General features: G+C 39.7%; 1 protein-coding gene across 1 annotated transcript; it reads left to right on the top strand.

Annotated features, from left to right (window-relative positions):
- Positions 1 to 5761: 5761 nt before the first annotated feature.
- Positions 5762 to 18294, top strand: LOC139223595 (equilibrative nucleoside transporter 2-like). Its single transcript, XM_070855568.1, has 13 exons — positions 5762 to 5859; positions 7478 to 7571; positions 8074 to 8155; positions 8778 to 8929; positions 9029 to 9168; positions 9606 to 9740; positions 10457 to 10554; positions 11111 to 11186; positions 12304 to 12410; positions 12791 to 12899; positions 15492 to 15577; positions 15661 to 15857; positions 17641 to 18294. The coding sequence occupies exons 2-13, from the start codon at positions 7534 to 7536 to the stop codon at positions 17750 to 17752; spliced, it is 1332 nt and encodes a 443-aa protein (XP_070711669.1). The 5' UTR covers positions 5762 to 5859; positions 7478 to 7533; the 3' UTR covers positions 17753 to 18294.
- The last annotated feature ends 1878 nt before the right edge of the window (positions 18295 to 20172 follow it).

Raw genomic sequence — 20172 nt, 5'->3', positions numbered from 1 at the left:
AAAGATACACGTATGATGAAAAGGGAGCCTCGCCCCTCCATCCTGACCAGAGTTTATTTCAGTGGCGGTGAATACAGCCGAGTGAGCCGCAGGGGGGACAGAGACCCATTCAGCGCCAGTAACTGGACACCACGCCGGGAGGACGACTTCTAAAGTGACTTCACTCCTCTGCAACAAACGCTCTTTTGTGCGTCTCTTTCCTCTCGTGATGAAGACGTAGAGCCCTCTCCTCCTCCTCCTCCTCCCTCTCTGAGTCTGACATCGAGGCTCAAAGCTGATTTTATCCCTCACTTGTGACTCAGATCTCATGGTTTCTAATATTGGCCCGAACAAAAGCCGAGGCTCTTCACATAACCGAGTATTGGCAGCTAACATCATCATGGCTGCAAGTACGGTGTCATTGTACAGCACTTTTTTTTGCTTAATGTCAAGAAGCAGTTATAGAGCTATCTTAAAACCCACCAGATTCCATTGACAAAAACAGTAATTTCACCGCACAGAAGAAAGGAGTTGCAGGTCAGTTTGTGAGTTTGCTTGTGTTAATGTTAATGTCACACAAACATTGTTTTGGATCCAAACTGACCCTTTAAAAACAGCAGAATCACACAATAACACAAATAAACATACTCACTGAGGCGGCAGCAGACCAGCAACTCCTGTGTAAAATTGCCGTTTTTGTGAATGTAGTCTGGTGTGTGTGCTGTTTGTGGTTAAACCAAAAGGATCTTCCAGGTCTCTCTCTGTAGGGATCCTTTCCATGATGCTGTCACACACTTAGAATAACACTCTGACACACACACACACACCAGCCTGTCAAACTGCCTCAGTAACAGGCGGACGGTGGCTGTGTGTGTGCTGGCTGGACGGAGGTCATGCAGACAATAGCATCAGTGTGTTTACATGCACACTAATAACTCAATTAACGGCAGATTACGCCAGCGATTTAGTCCCATTAGTGCGCCGAGTGACACTTTAAACTAATTAATTCAGCTGAGTTAAGAAAAATTAGGACATGTTTAACCGGATTACCAAAGCTGGGTTAATCATGGAGCACAGGAGACAGAATAAAGATGGAATTAAGTCTTAGAAAATGTAGTTTTTCGCCATTTGTTGTCAAACATTAGGCTGCATGACTTTGTAAAAGAGTCAAACAAAGGCTAAAGGAAATTATCATCCCTAATAACTATAATTAATACTGGCTCAATATCATCTCTTAGTGACTTCCAGTGAAATCATATCGTGATAATGTGAATTTATAGATTCAGATTTATTGAGTTTATATCTAAATTTTAGTTATCTACATTATGGACTCCATAAACTAACAAAGTCTCATTGCCTTTAACATCAGTTTGATTATTTTATGGGATTTCATGTAGATTTACTATATTGGGGTAGATTTCAGATCATTTCCTTATTACAAGGCCACCCAGTAGAAGACGGCCTTAACAATAGTATAATATATCTGATGGCTTTTTCTGCATTAATGTTAGATTTTAATGGGGTTTTTTTTGACTTGGCTGACTTCGGCCATTTCCCCCAGCAGGTCTGAGACGAGAGCTTGAACTGTGACCGTCACTCCTGTTCTCTGCTCGGCTTTAATCCACCCAGACGAGACCTCCCTCCAGGTTTTAGGTCAGCGTGAGGAGAGGGCCACGGCGTGTCTTTAAGCTTTTAATGTGAGCGGACAGTTGGACAAAAAGGGACAACTTTCAAGTTTTAAACGGGGGAACAAAAGCAGCGTCTGCGCGGACAGATGCTCTGCTGGGATGCTGCATGCTAATCAGTTTGTGTGGCCCAGAACAAAAGAGGCCAGCTGGGCTTCACGGGGCCGGACAGACCGGCCTCGCCATCCACAACCACTGCTGGAGCCCTGCTAGGAAAACACACCCTATTCACACCATTGACTCTGATTCCTAACTATAATCACCCTGTTAAAAACCAAACTCACACTCACTTGAAGGAAATATAGAAAAACTACAGAGTGAAGGAGGATAATAAACTACAAATATGCACTAAAATCATGGTAGAACTGCTTGTAGTATTATTTATAATTAAGCAATAGTGAGTAAATAGCTGACTTAATCAGAATTTAGCACCTCACACACACTTTAAGGAACTAAACAAACATTAGAGGCCACAGGAAACATGACATTATAAACTGTGATGACATTATTAGTCACTATAGGACAATTCAAGTGATGTTTATGGCTGTGAATATCAGATATTAGCAAATAAAATAGTACCAAACATCAGGAAAAACTGTTTTAACCTTCAAGTATTAAACTCCTTCACATTCACAAGGAGACTTTAAACATTATGGATGTTTTAAAGAGAAAAAACAAACGTTTAATTGTGATTTTATAACTTTTAAGTAGCTTTTAATGTTGTTCGTGTGGGAAAAGTAGAATTATTGCAGCAGTTAGCAAACAAATGTTAGCTAATTTGAATACTTTTTTTTTTCCTGTTAAAGAACTGAAAGAGAAGCTAATTCGTAAGCTAACTCACTAGTTTGTTATTTGGCATGAATGTGGATTGTGGGGAACATATTTTAAAGTTGGCAAAGTTAATAAAAATGACGAGAAAACTACTTTTTACACAACAAACTCACCAAAGTTTATGGTCACCGTGAAGCCCTTTAATCTCCCGGATGTTTCCGTTCCGGTTACCGACGGTTTCTGAGCAGAAAACGGATCCGTTGGCTGAATGTCTAGCGGGTTTTCACCGATGAAGGGCTCCTTAAAATGAACGAAATCTGAATGGGGTTTGGTTGGGGCTCCGCCGCTGCGCTGCTACCGACTGACCCGAGCCGAGCCGAGACCGGAAGTAGGCTCCAGATGAGGACTACGCACTTCCGGTACGGATTTCAAAAATAAAACGAGTAAAGGTGATTGATGTGACGCGTCAGGTGATGTAGACAAAAAAAGTATTATAAGCAAAATTTACTTGAAGTATCAAAAGTAAAACGGTCTACTATATATGTATAATTATAATGAAATTACAATTCTTGATGCTCATGAAGGTGGAGCTCATTTTAATCACTGCTGAGTTATTTAATCTGCCATAATACAGATTTATTTTTTGAATGTGTTTTAGCCTATATCAATAACTTGAAACTGCAAAGTAATTTAAGCTGTAAAACGCATGTAGTGGGCTTTAAATTTCTGCTGTGGATCAATATCAAATATGAAAATTGACCTTAAACTATGATAATACAAAGTGATGCATCAGCTGATGCATGTACTCACATACTCACAGTCTCATTTAACAGAATCAGTGGGAACTAAAAGGTAAATCTGAGATGAATTTAGATCTAAAACTGCACTACGACCCGTCAGCTTTTATTCAAATGATATTATTTAAACTGGATAAAGCTTCAGGATGGAAACCAAAGTGACAAAAAAGATCCTGTAAGTTATTATGCTGAGAAACGTTCTCAAAATAGTGACTTAATATGTTAGAATCAGGACTTAATGTCTTGAAATAGTGAGAAATGTTCTTTACTTTGAGATACTAAGTCCTTATTTTGAGAGGGTTTCTCATTAGAGTGATACACTGGTGACATTATTGGGTGTTTTATTGTGAAAGTTCAAAAACAGACAACATAAAAAAAAACCTTGGAGGTGATTAACCTAAAAGCAAGTCTGCAGATGCAGAGCAGGAAGAACCAGCTGGTCAAATATAAGCTTAAGTAATATGAGTCACATCCGTCATGTAAAAACCACAATGTGTCACCTTCTGAGTGTGTCTGTTGATGGAGAGATAGATAAAATCAGCTTGTAGGATCATTTTAGACACGAAGTAGAGATGGTGTCTCCTTTTTTCCTTCATGAAATGCTGTTTTTAACGGTGTATTTGGCTCTCAGGTGAGGTGAATTCACACAGGTATGAGTGTGTGAGGCCATCTAGTGTCAAAGCTGTGAAATCACGACAGTATTTAGAGATAAAATTCTAAAAGAGAGGGCAACAGTCTGAGTAATTAGGGGATATAGTACACGGAGAAAGTGTTCCAGTTATTTTATCTCTCAGAACATGTAACTTTATGTGACTTTTAAATGGTTAGTTCAGATCTAAATTAACCCTTTAAACGCCACAAAAGGTCCCACAATAATAGAAACAAACTAACTGATGGAGGCAGCAGTAGATCAGCACCTGCTGTGCTCTGCAAGTTAAAATTGCTGTTTTTCTGAATGGAGTCTGGTGTGTGTGCAGAGAGCGATAGAACGGCTGTTTGTGGTTAAACCAAAAGGATCTTCCAGGTCTCTCTCTGTAGGGATCCTTTCCATGATGCTGTCAGACGACCAAATATGTTATTATTTTACTTTCAAATTAAGAAATTACTTGGAAACTATTGTAATTATCCCTTTTTATTCTGCTCTAGTTATGTACATTTGTTGTACACATGTCACTTCCTTGAATATTTCTGTCTACTATTGGTATAATCAAATTCTCCTGTGGGTGTCTCCTGTCATATTTCTGAATATAATTAACAACTCTGCCTCTTTCACATGAACAAGCCAGTTTATAGACACCACCGTGATACCAGTTATCAAATCAAAGAGAGACAGACTAAGATCTGGAGCAGTATAGGAGTATCTGGAGCAGTATCCAGGTGACTTCCTTTTGGGAGTACTTCTTCTGACTGTTTGCTTTGTTCTGCACCAGTTAACAAACAATGCTTAATGTCAGCGGATCACCTGCACAGTCAAAAAGTAGTTGCAACGCTCTCTGTCATACCCACCAAACTCCATTCACAAAATCAGTAATTTTATCTGTTAGAATATGTGAGTTGTTGGTCTACTGCTGCCATGATCAGTTGGTTAGTTTGTGTTATTGTGTGTTACACAAATTGTGTTTTGGATCCAAATGAACCCTTTAAAACACCAAAATCACACATTAACGCAAACTTAACCTCTTTTTGGGAGTTCTTCTTCGGGCTTTTTGTTCTGTTTTGCAGAACAAACGATGCTTAAAGTCAGTGGATCACCTGCACAGTCAAAAGTGGTTATGTCTCTCTCCTAAAACACACCAGACTCCATTGACAAAAACAGCTATTTTACTTCGTAAAACAGTGGATCCATCAGTCTCAATCAGCTTTACTTTGTTTATCATGTTCAAAATGTGTAATTACATGTTAACACTCAATTTTAGATTACTTTATTATTAGATTATTTTTACTCCATGTATATAATAAGTATTCTGGTTTGTTAGATGTACGTTGTTTTAACATTTGAAGTGAACATTTTAACCTGATAAGTACAAAACTTCATTGTATCTCAAGGGGAAGTGTTGCTATGTTTGCTATATTCATTTATTACCTTTAGTAGCTTCAGATTTATTATAATCAGAATTAGAATGAACTTTATTGCCCAAGTTTGTACAAGCAAACAAGGAATTTGACTCCGGTGAAACTTCTCTCTCTATATATACAGTAAAAAAGTAAGAAATAAACTAGAACAATAAGAATAAGAACAATATGAATACTCATATATATACACACACACACACACACACACACACACACATATATACACACATATGTATACATATGTATGTATGTATGTATATATATATTATATATATATATATAATATCAGTGTATACAGTGGAGGTAGGTGTGGTGCATAAAAAAACGCCATCAACAAATATTATAAGTTAGGAACTATTTGTTTTGCACATGGCCCTAAACGAACCCTGTTCATTTCCCAACAGTTTTTAACCACCAGAGCCGGAAGCCGGAAGCACGAGGTCTCTCCGTCACAAACCGTCCTATAAGTCCGCGCGCCCGCTTCATACATTCAGTTCATTCAAACAGGACCGGGATCCCTGTCTGACCCGCGCCAAACCCGCTCCAACTCCCAGGTGAGCCGTCCGCTTCGCGTTTATCGTTTTTTCCTTAAATTGAGTGTTTTCCTTATGGAGTTCTGAATGGGTTATTACATGATGTTTTAGCACACGTGTTTAGACTGATGGCGCGGCAAGCGGAGGAAGGCGCCTTAATTAAACATTTCATCTGAATTAAAAGTAATGAAATATACACGCGGATCCACGGTTTGGACACTATGGCCGAACAAACTGTGTTTATTACCCTAAATAATCGCACATGGGTGGAGATAAATGTGACTTTTCCACATTTAGGCTGCTTTCACTTTCAAAGGGAGATTATTTCTGTTCAGAAGCGCTGCTGCTCAAACTATTATATTTTATATATTAATTAAATGTTATTTAACCCTGTGGAGCCACTTTGTATACTTTGTGTGCTACTGAGTAGTTAGTCACAGAATACATGACATTGTGTTTTTATTTGATGTAAAAAGTAATTAGGTGTTGAATAAATGTAGTGGAGCAGGAGCAGCAGGTACAAACACGTCAGAAGTGAAGAGATTATTTTATATAATCATAAAATTCTATAATAAGGAGAAAGCTGCCTAACCGGAAGGTGCAGTTTACACTGGATGACGACGACGAAGATGATTATGACGCAACCGGAAGAGTCACAACCTGCTCTTTTACATGTTTTTAAAGGAGGAATTTTAGGAAGTTTCCTAATGAAACGTGTGACTGAAGGCTGTAAAAGGAGTTTTGAGCAGAGTGGTGTTTTTAAACCCTCAGGCTTTTTTTTTAAAACATATTTTTAGCTCCAAATGACCAGTGGTTCTCAACAGGGGGGGCACAGCCCACTAGGGGGCCACAGAGAGCTGCCAGGGGGCCTTCAGATGGCTAAAACTCAACTAAACAAATAGGCTTCATTTGTATAAACTAGCTGCCTATCCCAATAATAACTAATAGATAAATTGATCAAATTGATGACCAACTCTGGTGCAGCAAAGACTTTAACACAAAGATTAAACTTTAGCACTTGATGACATTTTTTAATTTAATCATTTTTGGGGGGGAATTGTCAGACAAACATGCTATATGTGTTCAGCAAGTACTAAAATAAAAATTAGTTTGAAAGAAAGCACTTTTGTCGCCATTGTAGCAAAACACTGTATGTAGGGGGGGCAGCAAAGTAGGTCCACTAAAAGAGCTTGTTTGATCCACTGACAGGCTCAGAGTGTTATTCTAAGTGTGTGACAGCATCATGGAAAGGATCCCTACAGAGAGAGACGTGGAAGATCCTTTTGGTTTAACCACAAACAGCCGTTATATCGCTCGCTGCACACACACCAGACTCCATTCACTAAAACATCGATTTTACCTCATAGATCACAGGGGTTGCTGATCCACTGCTGCATTGATGAGTTACTTTGTTTGAGTTATTGTGTGCAACATAAATATTGTGTTGGATCCAAACTAACCCTTTAAAGCCCCAAAGTCACACAATAACACAAACAAACTAAATGATTGAGACAGTGGTAGACCAGCAATGCCTGTGTAAAATTACTGTTTTTGTCAATGTAGTCTGGTGCTGACGATCAGTAATTATTAATTATGTGATTATTTTTTCACTTCATGTGCTGAAAACACGTGATTTCAGCTGTTTACTCAGAGGCTCCGTCTGACTTCAGTGCAGAGACGTGGCAGAAGATCAGGATGTGGAACGACAAGAAACAGAGTCCGCCTGCCGACCGGTGAAGCTTTTATTTGAGCTTATTTATTTGTATAAAATTGTGCTTAAACAGAAGGTTTGGATTATGTGAAGTGTGGTTGTATGAGCTGCCTCTCCAAGAAGAAGAAACGTTAACATGCGCTACATTTAGAATAACATTCACCATTTTACCTTGACGTCGGATGGCTCTCCTCCACCAGACTCCATTCATAAAATCAGTCATTTTAAAAAATACATTTTCCCTCGTTTTTATCGGCAACTGGTTGTACTGAAAAACATCCAGGAAGATGACATGAGGCCAGGTCTGTGTAAAGACGTGGATCAGGTCTTTGTAGAGATGTGGATCAGGTCTGTGTAAAGACGTTCAAGCACCAAAGTCACAGCAGTTGGACCAGCAGCTCCTGTGTTCTGCGTAGTAAAATTAGTGTTTTTGTCAATGGAGTCTGGTGGCTCACGGTCCAAATAAATCCACATTAACCCGTTAAAGTCAGTTCAGGTGATAATAAGTGTTTTTATTTCCACAGCGGTCAGGCTGTCGCTCTCATCATCTTTGTGCTCGGTCTGGGGACTCTGCTGCCCTGGAACTTCTTCATGACGGCCTCTCAGGTTTCACCCCTACACCTTCTTCTTCTTCATGATGAAAATTTGACCTTAACTTTGTGAACTGGAGGCTTGGAGGCATTCTGAGTTAAAATTCCTGTTTTTGTCAATAGAGTCTGGTGGCAGGCTCACATTGTCCTTTTGGTTTAACCACAAACAGCCGTTATATTGCTCTCTGCACACACACCAGACTCCATTCACAAAAACAGCGATTTTAGCTCACAGAACACAGGAGCTGCAGGTCTACTGCTGCCTCGACTGGTTATTTTGTTTGTGTTATTGTGCGTCACATAAGTATTATATTGGATCTGAACCAACCCTTTAAACCACCAAAGCCACAAACAAACTAATTGATTGAGACAGCAATAGATCAGCAATGCCTGTGTAAAATTCCTGTTTTTGTCAATAGAGTCTGGTGACAGGCTCAGATTGTTATTTTAAATGATCCGCCTTTTAAAACACACCAGACTCCATTGAGAAAAACACAAATTCTACCTCACAGAACACAGGAGTTGCTGTTCTACTACTGCCTCTAACCAATAATACAACAAATAGTTAGTTTTTACTGTTTCTTATTTAATATAAAGATGCTGAATGATTCTTCTTCTCTTTTCCTCTTTGTTAAAAGTATTTTAACGGGCGGCTCACAGCTCCAAACATCACCTCTAACGGCACCACAGGCGTTACGACCAAAGACTACAACTATGACAGCTGGATGGCCTTGCTTTCCCAGCTGCCCCTGCTGCTGTTCACGCTGCTCAACTCCTTCCTGTATCAATGGTGAGTCAGCGACACTTTAAAAGAAAAAAAAAATCTTCATCACAAAAGTGGGACAAAACAAACAAACAAACAAACGTCTCCTCACCGTCACCTCTGCAGGGTGAAGGAGCGTCTCCGCGTGGCCTTCAGCCTCATCGCCATCCTCCTCCTCTTCTCCCTCACCGCCGCTCTGGTCCAGGTCCCCATGCAGCCGGACACCTTCTTCTCCGTCACCATGGCAACCATCTGGTTCATCAACAGTGAGTTCATCACAAAGGGTGTGGGGGGGGCGGTTCACGGCCTTCCCTGAAGTCCTGAAAGATGATAAATTTTGTTTACTCATTAAACTAACAGCTGTTATATTGCTCTCTGCACACACACCAGACTCCATTCACAAAAACAGCGATTTTACCTTGTAGCACACGGGAGTTGCTGGTCTGCTGCTGCCTCAATCAGTTAGGTTGTGTTTGTGTTATGGGGTGTTGGATAAATATTGTGCTGGATCTGAAGTGACCCTTTAAAACACCAAAGTTACATAATAACTAATCGATCCAGGCAACAGGACACCAGCAACTCCCTAAAATCACTGTTTTTGTAGGTGAAGTCTGGTTACTGCTGCTGCTGCATTTTATTACTGTCCCATACACATAATAATGATTACCACTATTAAAATGTGTGTGTGTGTGTGTGTGTGCAGTGTGTGGTGCCGTGCTGCAGGGCAGTCTGTTCGGGGTCGTCGGCCTGTTTCCTCCTCGCTACAGCACTCTGTTCATGAGCGGTCAGGGTCTGGCCGGGATCTTCGCCGCACTCGCAATGCTTTTCTCCATCTTAAGTAAGTAACGGCCGCAGGGGTCAGAGGTCAGAGGTCACGCTCTTTACTCTCTGAACTTTGTTGCTTTTAAATGTGTTTTTTTTTATGAATAAAGTTGGATTCGTGTCAGAAAACAGTGAAAAATGCTTCTACAGGCGACAGATAACTAATCAAAATATTCAGAGATTTAATTTGGCCAATCAATGAACTCTGATCGTCTCAGCTCTAACTTGGCGCTCAAGGGGTCACATCATCAGACCACCGTTGCTAGGTATCATGGACGCCAAAAGACCGTTAGCCTCTGAGGCTAATGGTTTAGCTCGCTAGCAAGCGGCTGACGTAACATTAATGCAGGAAATGTGAAAGTAAATGTGTGTAAATTTATCTCAAACATAAGATTACTTTAAAAAACCTTACAACTAAAGCAACGATGTACTAACTGAATAATTAAAATAACTGAATAAGTAGATAATTAGCTTCCAACACGCCTCACAACCTGAAAATGAAAATTTAAATTAACTCGACCCCATTTCAAGGTGCCGTAAAACTTTTTCTAATACAGTTTAAAACTATTAAAATCTGCCAGCATTTGGTTTGTTTTATCTGATTTCATTTGAAGGGGACCAACACAGTAAGTGATGGAAACACATGTCAACACCAATATTTAAACAGTAATAAATAATCAAACAGTCAATAATGGATGTAAATGGAGCTGCAGCGTCTCTCCTCCTCCGCAGGTAACGCTGATAAAAGCTCAGCGGCGTTGGGATACTTCATCACGCCGTGCGTGGCCACTCTGGGGACTCTGCTGTGTTACCTGCTGCTGCCACACCTGGTGAGCGGACAGACGACGCACACTGGCGTTATCAGAACGAGCTCAATCCCTGTGTCCCTGTAGTCCTGAAAGATGATAAATATATTTGTTCAATCATTAAACAAACAGCCGTTATATCGCTCTCTGCACACACACCAAACTCCATTCACAAAAACAGTCATTTTACCTTGTAGCACACGGGGGTTGCTGGTCTACTGATGCCTCAATCAGTTAGTTTGTTTGTGTTATGGGGTGTTGGATAAATACTGTGCTGGATCTGAAGTAACCCTTTAAAACACCAAAGTCACATAATAACACAAAAACAACTAATCGACCAAGGCAACAGGACACCAGCAACTCCCTTAGCTCAGCAAGCTAAAATGACTGTTTTTGTGAATGGAGTCTGGTGGTTTTGAAGAAAGATGTTGCTGCTGGATGAGGTGATCTACTGGACCAATTTCAGCACTTTTAGTACCTACTAGTTATTTAAACACCAAAATATGTATACCAGAGTCCTCCTTTAGATTTCAGAGTCTCTGTAGAACCATCTTCTGACAGTGTCGACTCTCCTCTGCAGGAATTTGCTGGTTTTTACCTGAACAGAAGTCAGTGTGACACAGTGGAAACGTCACAGGAGCTCCTCAGCAGCACAGGTCAGCCTCATGCAGAAACATGCTGGTGTTTTAGTGATTTAGCTGATTTAAGGATCTGGTTTCATGAATCACTAAGTCTACTGTAGAGTTCTTCGTAATATTTGGAGAAAAAAACTTTGAGATTAAAGTTATGAATTTACTGGAAAACTTGAACATTTTCTGGGATTATTAAATCCAGGATTTGTGAGAATAAACTCACAAATTTATGAGGAAAAAACTATTTTTTTGTCAAGGATCCACGGTGCTTCACGTTGTAAAGTCACATTAACCTCATCACACCACAGACACAAATGAAAACTAATGATTTTGGCCCAGAAATATTAGTTTTCCTCGTTTTCTTCTTGTGAAGTTGTGACTTAAATCTCAGAGAATTTCTTCTCAAACACGTTTAACTTCATAATCTCAGAAAAAAATCCAAGTTAGTTTTTTTTTTCTGTTTGTTTGTTTGTTGTAAATTTACTACTTTAATCTAGGAAATTCAGTTTTTCTCTCTGGAGTATTGCGCCCCACCCACACAAGCAAGTGATTTACTAAATTATTTCAATGGTTGCACCATTAAAATTTAAGAAATATCTCAGCAAGCAAAGATTTTAGTGATGTGTGAATTATCTATCTAAACAGAAAGTCACTGCTGCATCACAGACTAGTGTAACGTCCAAAACAATTACATAAAATGTTGTTTTATATCTGTCTGCATGCAGGAGAGTTAAAATGAGTGGGAAATATCCAGTTATGCTAAGCTAGCTAGCTAGCTAAGCTGTTAGCGGCATGTTGCATGCAATTCAAACTCTTCAACATTTCCATCATTATTTAACAGAATTTGATTATTAAATAGAATTCATCTCGGTTCAGTTTTACCCTAAGCGGGTCATATGTTAGCATGCTAACAGTAGCTTCGTCAGTTAGCCGACAGCAGCTACATGTGGAAGTTAATGTGCAAATATTTAGACACGACACGTCAGTACGTAAGAAGCAGTTTATGTTTTACACCCAGTTTTAATTTAGTTATTAAACATTCATGTTAGAACACAGTGGCTCCAAGTCTGTGTAGGTGTTCACACTATTGACTAATAACGACTGATCACCAGTATGTTTTCTGTTCTTTACTTTTTTTAAGACAAAAAAGCGCTGGGCAACGTTAAAGACCTGGAGGCCAGCGGGAAGTTCATCAGTGAGTCAGGAGAGGATCAGGAGCGCTCGTCCGTCCTGAAAGTCTTCAAAAAGGTGACCGACGTTTTTTGCTTTTTAGAAATATCTGTTCGGGTGGTTAAAGAACATTTATACTGATTACTTGACCACATAACTGATTAAGCTGTTCTTTTCGGTCACGTCAACTTCACAGGAAATCACAATAAATAAATAAAACGACTAACTGACTGAAAAAAAGCATCTTTAAATTACCTTTGAATGACCAACATTTCCACTTCCTCAAAAAAATTCTGTTTCCAATCAAATAAAACTGGAAAAAAACTGAAAATCACGACATGAAACAAGCTGAAGAACAGTAAAATTGCTGTTTTTCTCAATGGAGTCTGGTGTGTTTTTAAAGGATGGATCTATTTATCAATGAAAGATGAATTGATTATTAAACCTGGTCCCTGCAGATCTGGCTGATGGCTGCGTGTGTGACGTGTGTGTTCGCCGTCACGCTGTCGGTGTTTCCCGTGATCACAGTCCGAGTTCAGAGCGTCTACACGGAAAACGCCGCCTGGAGTGAGTGTGTAGTGGAGGTCTATAGTGTGTGTGTGCTAGTTAGTCAGTGTGTCAGTGTGTAGTGGAGGTCTATAGTGTGTGTGTGCTAGTTAGTCAGTGTGTCAGTGTGTAGTGGAGGTCTATAGTGTGTGTGTGCTAGTTAGTCAGTGTGTCAGTGTGTAGTGGAGGTCTATAGTGTGTGTGTGTTAGTTAGTCAGTGTGTCAGTGTGTAGTGGAGGTCTATAGTGTGTGTGTGCTAGTTAGTCAGTGTGTCAGTGTGTAGTGGAGGTCTATAGTGTGTGTGTGCTAGTTAGTCAGTGTGTCAGTGTGTAGTGGAGGTCTATAGTGTGTGTGTGCTAGTTAGTCAGTGTGTCAGTGTGTAGTGGAGGTCTATAGTGTGTGTGTGTTAGTTAGTCAGTGTGTCAGTGTGTAGTGGAGGTCTATAGTGTGTGTGTGTGCTAGTTAGTCAGTGTGTCAGTGTGTAGTGGAGGTCTATAGTGTGTGTGTGTGCTAGTTAGTCAGTGTGTCAGTGTGTAGTGGAGGTCTATAGTGTGTGTGTGCTAGTTAGTCAGTGTGTCAGTGTGTAGTGGAGGTCTATAGTGTGTGTGTGTTAGTTAGTCAGTGTGTCAGTGTGTAGTGGAGGTCTATAGTGTGTGTGTGCTAGTTAGTCAGTGTGTCAGTGTGTAGTGGAGGTCTATAGTGTGTGTGTGCTAGTTAGTCAGTGTGTCAGTGTGTAGTGGAGGTCTATAGTGTGTGTGTGCTAGTTAGTCAGTGTGTCAGTGTGTAGTGGAGGTCTATAATGTGTGTGTGTGTTAGTTAGTCAGTGTGTCAGTGTGTAGTGGAGGTCTATAGTGTGTGTGTGTGTTAGTTAGTCAGTGTGTCAGTGTGTAGTGGAGGTCTATAGTGTGTGTGTGTGTGCTAGTTAGTCAGTGTGTCAGTGTGTAGTGGAGGTCTATAGTGTGTGTGTGTTAGTTAGTCAGTGTGTCAGTGTGTAGTGGAGGTCTATAGTGTGTGTGTGTGTTAGTTAGTCAGTGTGTCAGTGTGTAGTGGAGGTCTATAGTGTGTGTGTGTGTTAGTTAGTCAGTGTGTCAGTGTGTAGTGGAGGTCTATAGTGTGTGTGTGTGTGTCAGTTAGTCAGTGTGTCAGTGTGTAGTGGAGGTCTATAGTGTGTGTGTGTGTGTGTGTCAGTTAGTCAGTGTGTCAGTGTGTAGTGGAGGTCTATAGTGTGTGTGTGTGTGTGCTAGTTAGTCAGTGTGTCAGTGTGTAGTGGAGGTCTATAGTGTGTGTGTGTGTGCTAGTTAGTCAGTGTGTCAGTGTGTAGTGGAGGTCTATAGTGTGTGTGTGCTAGTTAGTCAGTGTGTCAGTGTGTAGTGGAGGTCTATAGTGTGTGTGTGTGTGTGTGCTAGTTAGTCAGTGTGTCAGTGTGTAGTGGAGGTCTATAGTGTGTGTGTGTTAGTTAGTCAGTGTGTCAGTGTGTAGTGGAGGTCTATAGTGTGTGTGTGTGCTAGTTAGTCAGTGTGTTAGTGTGTAGTGGAGGTCTATAGTGTGTGTGTGTGCTAGTTAGTCAGTGTGTCAGTGTGTAGTGGAGGTCTATAGTGTGTGTGTGTGTGTGTGCTAGTTAGTCAGTGTGTCAGTGTGTAGTGGAGGTCTATAGTGTGTGTGTGTGCTAGTTAGTCAGTGTGTAGTGGAGGTCTATAGTGTGTGTGTGTTAGTTAGTCAGTGTGTCAGTGTGTAGTGGAGGTCTATAGTGTGTGTGTGTTAGTTAGTCAGTGTGTCAGTGTGTAGTGGAGGTCTATAGTGTGTGTGTGTTAGTTAGTCAGTGTGTCAGTGTGTAGTGGAGGTCTATAGTGTGTGTGTGTGTTAGTTAGTCAGTGTGTCAGTGTGTAGTGGAGGTCTATAGTGTGTGTGTGCTAGTTAGTCAGTGTGTCAGTGTGTAGTGGAGGTCTATAGTGTGTGTGTGTTAGTTAGTCAGTGTGTAGTGGAGGTCTATAGTGTGTGTGTGTTAGTTAGTCAGTGTGTCAGTGTGTAGTGGAGGTCTATAGTGTGTGTGTGTTAGTTAGTCAGTGTGTCAGTGTGTAGTGGAGGTCTATAGTGTGTGTGTGCTAGTTAGTCAGTGTGTCAGTGTGTAGTGGAGGTCTATAGTGTGTGTGTGTTAGTTAGTCAGTGTGTCAGTGTGTAGTGGAGGTCTATAGTGTGTGTGTGTTAGTTAGTCAGTGTGTCAGTGTGTAGTGGAGGTCTATAGTGTGTGTGTGTTAGTTAGTCAGTGTGTCAGTGTGTAGTGGAGGTCTATAGTGTGTGTGTGCTAGTTAGTCAGTGTGTTAGTGTGTAGTGGAGGTCTATAGTGTGTGTGTGCTAGTTAGTCAGTGTGTCAGTGTGTAGTGGAGGTCTATAGTGTGTGTGTGTTAGTTAGTCAGTGTGTCAGTGTGTAGTGGAGGTCTATAGTGTGTGTGTGTGTGTGTGTGTGTTAGTTAGTCAGTGTGTCAGTGTGTAGTGGAGGTCTATAGTGTGTGTGTGTGTGTTAGTTAGTCAGTGTGTCAGTGTGTAGTGGAGGTCTATAGTGTGAGACCATTACAGAGTTCAGCTGGTTAATAATCTTCGCTTCATCTCTTACAGACAAAGTTTTCACCTGCGTTTGCTGCTTCGTCGTGTTCAACGCCATGGACTTGGCCGGCCGCGGCGCCCCGTCTCTGGTCCAATGGGTGAGTCCTCTGCTGCCAAGCCGCTTCACGTGCTGCGCCGCCATATTAATCACTTCTAAACGGCCGTGTTGATGCGTCCGCAGCCGCCGAAGGAGAGCGTCCTGTTTCCTGTCGCCGTGTTGTCTCGCCTGGTCTTCGTCCCCCTGCTCATGACGTGTAACGTCCAGAACTCCGAGCTCACCGTCCTCTTCAGCCACGACTGCTCCTTCGTCACCATCATGGCCCTCTTCTCCTTCTCCAACGGGTACTTGGCGAGCCTCTGCATGGCCTACGCTCCGCAGTGAGTCCTCGACTGTTCCACTTAGCGAGCAATGAAAGTCTGAAAAGGTCTGATGTTCTAGGATCTGAGGACAATCTAACTGTTTTTATTTTTAAGCTCTATTCGGATGTTTTTTATGCACATTATACAAAACTAGAGGTTCAAGACCTTTATTTGTCACATACACAGTTATACTATACTATACTATACTTTACTATACTATACTATACTTTACTATACTATACTTTACTATACTATACTATACTATACTTTACTATACTATACTATACTTTACTATACTATACTATACTTTACTATACTTTACTTTACTATACTTTACTATACTATACTATACTTTACTATACTATACTTTACTATACTATACTATACTTTACTATACTTTACTTTACTATACTTTACTATACTATACTATACTATACTTTACTATACTATACTTTACTTTACTATACTTTACTATACTATACTATACTTTACTATACTATACTATACTTTACTATACTATACTTTACTATACTTTACTATACTATACTTTACTATACTATACTATACTTTACTATACTTTACTTTACTATACTTTACTATACTATACTTTACTATACTATACTATACTTTACTATACTTTACTTTACTTTACTATACTTTACTATACTATACTATACTATACTTTACTATACTTTACTATACTTTACTATACTATACTTTACTATACTATACTTTACTATACTATACTTTACTATACTATACTATACTTTACAATACTATACTTTACTATACTATACTTTACTATACTATACTTTACTATACTATACTATACTTTACAATACTATACTTTACTATACTATACTATACTATACTATACTATACTATACTATACTATACTTTACTATACTATACTATACTTTACTATACTATACTTTACTATACTATACTATACTTTACTATACTTTACTATACTATACTTTACTATACTTTACTATACTATACTATACTTTACTATACTATACTTTACTATACTTTACTATACTTTACTATACCATACTTTACTTTACTATACTATACTATACTATACTTTACTATACCATACTTTACTTTACACGTACAATACAAATACACGTCTTATTCATTGAAAATTTGAACTGCGTACCTTAAAAAACTGCTTTACTGATTGATTAAAACTCGGCAGATGTTATTTGCACCTGGATGTCAGTAGCACTATTGTACCAATGTGGCTATTTACACCCAAGTCTATGTTGTAAAGGGTATATTTTGATTTTTATGTACTTTTTTTGACTTATTATTTGAAACCAAGCCGTCATCTTTACCTAAACCTAACCGAACAGCAACAGAAAATGGATTAATGTAATTTACTGTCTGTCTTTGGTGAAAGTCCTCTACCCAAGCCATTCAGTCTATTCAAGCAGCTCAGAGCAGATGAGGAGGGCAGGAAGTCAGACAAACAAACAGCAAAGAGAATCCGCTCAGTTTTCAAAATAAAAGCCTCCGTGCAGACGTTAACCGGTCAGAGGGTTTTTTTAAGATCAGGTTTGAAGAGAAGTTTGTCTTGGATGTGGCTACAGCAGAACGCAGCAGTAGATACACACAAGAAGCACATTTAAAATACGAAACGTAGCTTGTTTGGACATAAAATGACCAAATCAACAAAATCTGAGCAGGTCGACTTATCAGCAAGGCCAAACCCCCCGTGTCTCTGTACCACGATGCAGACGCACCTGATGGGTTTTCAGGGTAATATGACTTGTAACAGTGAGTTTCTGTCCGGCAGGTTGGTGCGGCCCAAGGACTGTGAGACCGCCGGCTCTCTGATGAGCTTCTTCCTCGTTCTGGGTCTGGCACTGGGGGCGTCCTTCTCCTTCCTGCTGGGAAAACTGGTTTAGACGACGAGGACGAGGCAGGAGACATTTGGTCGATCTCAAACAAGGTGAAGCACCGCAAAAACAAAAAAAAAACAACTAGAAGCACTTTGTTTTAAGACTGTTGTTTTGTCCAGGTCGTATTATTATAAGTTATTGAAGTTGATGTATGATAAGAGGTCAGATGACGAGTTTAGACTTTATTAATTAAATGCACAACATGACCCAAATTATTGATCTGTACTTGTATGAAGTTTGTATAATTATTTAATTTAAAAAAAAAGTATAATCCCTGGTTTTATTGGGAGGACAGGACGACCATTTGATGATACAGTGGGTCAGGATTTCCAAATTAATACTTTTTCCTCGTCACATCTTTCCTCGTTTGTTTTGTATTTTATGAAATTTAAAAATCAGGAAACTCTTTTTGTTGTTTGTCAGCTGTACTGTATCTTAAGATGTACTGATGTACAGTTTTTATACTCTGCTTGGTGTCTTTATTCTTCCTCAATCACTTTCACAAGTTCTTATAACTGAAACTGCTGTTTCTCATAAGATGTTTTATAAACGGAAGTCATTTTTTTATCGTTTTCATAATAAAAAAGCATAAAGTCGACACTGTTTTGTGTATTTTTCGAACATCACGTGACCTGACGGTGACATCCATTTCAGAATAGGCTTGTGGAAGATCAAGATGAACACATACGTAGGTCACAAGGTTAAATTTGTCCAAAATTTGTCGTTAATCATCAGCTCTTGGGACATGAAGTCCAATAAAAAACATATATATTAAAAAAAAAAAAATCTTTAAGCTACAAGCCTGCATATTGAAGAACTACAACTCCCAAGGTGCATTTGGGCAAAAGTCATACACAAATTAAAGTCTGCACTACACCGCCTGAACTGTATCTGAAAATACAAGTCAATAAAAGTCAATCGAAATAATGTCGACGAGGTCACATGATCAGCGGATCCCCTTATGACATCACAAGGAGAGCCAAATCTGAACAATGTGTTTTCTCACACATTTGCATATCTATTTTTCAATGCCGGTAGAACTGCAACCAAATAAGACAGAGCAATAATTCTTTTTGCATATAAAACCAGAGGAGTCACACTTTCATATCACACATTCAGCGAGTCCCAGAGCGCCGTTTACTTCCACTAATGTGTTTGCAGAAATCCAGTATAAAGCGCAGGCAACAAAAACGTTATAATCCAGACCGCAGGGTGTTCACAGCGCCTCCTACGCTGGGAAACACGGCACATTTACAATTTTTGAGGGATACAGCTGTGACATTTCTGTATTTAGAAAAATATGTGTAAAAAAAAATTGCACTTTTGTGTGGACATAAGTCTGTACATGTTATTACAACTTGGGATATAAGGGTTGTATTGGCACTACAGCGTGTAAACATGTAAAGATGTGCTCTGGTGGATTTAAATGATCAAATAAAGCATATTTTGTCACAAACTTTGTAATCCTGAGGCTTTTTGGGGAAGAACAGAGCAATTTTGTTCTCATTTAAACAATTTGCCTTCAATTTTTTAAGGGAATTATACAAAAAAATCTGTTTGACTTTTTTCTACCCTCTCAATTAGCTGCACAAAATTGCCTAAAAGCTTTGCAACATGCATTTTTATAGAAAAGCTGCAGTGGAAACAGGCGTTTTAGGGAGCGACAATGGCAAAACCAAAAAAAAAAAGGCCCAGAATTCCTTGAGGGACTGTGCACTGAAAGCTTGTGACAGGGTGTGGTTTAATGACGCTAATGATCTGCTGCACACGGAGCCCCTGTTGTGTTTCCTCTTCCTGCAGCTCGGCCCCTTTCCCTCGACCTCACGTCCTCCTGCTTCCTCCCATTCTTTTGCTCCCTTCTCACGAAATGCAAAAAAGTAAAAGCTGAAGTGATCCTAGAGTTCTGTAAGTCACATTAAAGATGAAAACGCAGAACCAAAGAGAGAGCAGAACAGATGCAGACTTCTAAGGTGAGTGTTTTATGAACTTGAGTCTGTTTTTGATGTGTAGACACCGAAAACAAACTCCTAACCAACCTGTTCAATGCACCTTAACTGTGATACTAATATCTACAGAGACGGTATAACACCATGGGACCTTATTTCAGAAAGAAAAATAATTAATTGATCATGTTTGAATTGTGCCATGAATCACACACGTGATGTTTGGCAACTTAAAAGATGATTTTAAAGTCCAGAAAGTCGCAGTTTGTCATGAAACTGTTGAAGAATAAGATTTTGAAAACACGCAATGAGAAAGACGACATGTCCAGAAGTTGTGTAAGTGGCGTCCTAGCTAGCAGACGTATATCGTCATATAAGTTTAAAAGATCATGTTAAAGTCAGTTTTAACCCTTCAGAGTCTAGGACCGCCACAAAGTCAAAGTCACATGTCGCACGTTTGAAAACGTAAAGCTGTGACACAAG

The sequence above is a fragment of the Pempheris klunzingeri genome, chromosome 3, assembly GCF_042242105.1.
Source record: "Pempheris klunzingeri isolate RE-2024b chromosome 3, fPemKlu1.hap1, whole genome shotgun sequence".
NCBI lineage: Eukaryota > Metazoa > Chordata > Actinopteri > Acropomatiformes > Pempheridae > Pempheris > Pempheris klunzingeri.
This window is presented reverse-complemented; position numbering and strand designations above follow the sequence as displayed.

What these genes read in the sequence shown, in the direction of transcription:
- LOC139223595 (XM_070855568.1), top strand. Translation starts at nt 7,534, where the DNA reads ATGTGGAACGACAAGAAACAGAGTCCGCCTGCCGACCG. An exon ending in CAGAGTCCGCCTGCCGACCG is followed by an intron (nt 7,572 to 8,073) that starts GTGAAGCTTTTA and finishes TTATTTCCACAG; the next exon opens with CGGTCAGGCTGTCGCTCTCA. An exon ending in CACGGAAAACGCCGCCTGGA is followed by an intron (nt 12,900 to 15,491) that starts GTGAGTGTGTAG and finishes CATCTCTTACAG; the next exon opens with ACAAAGTTTTCACCTGCGTT.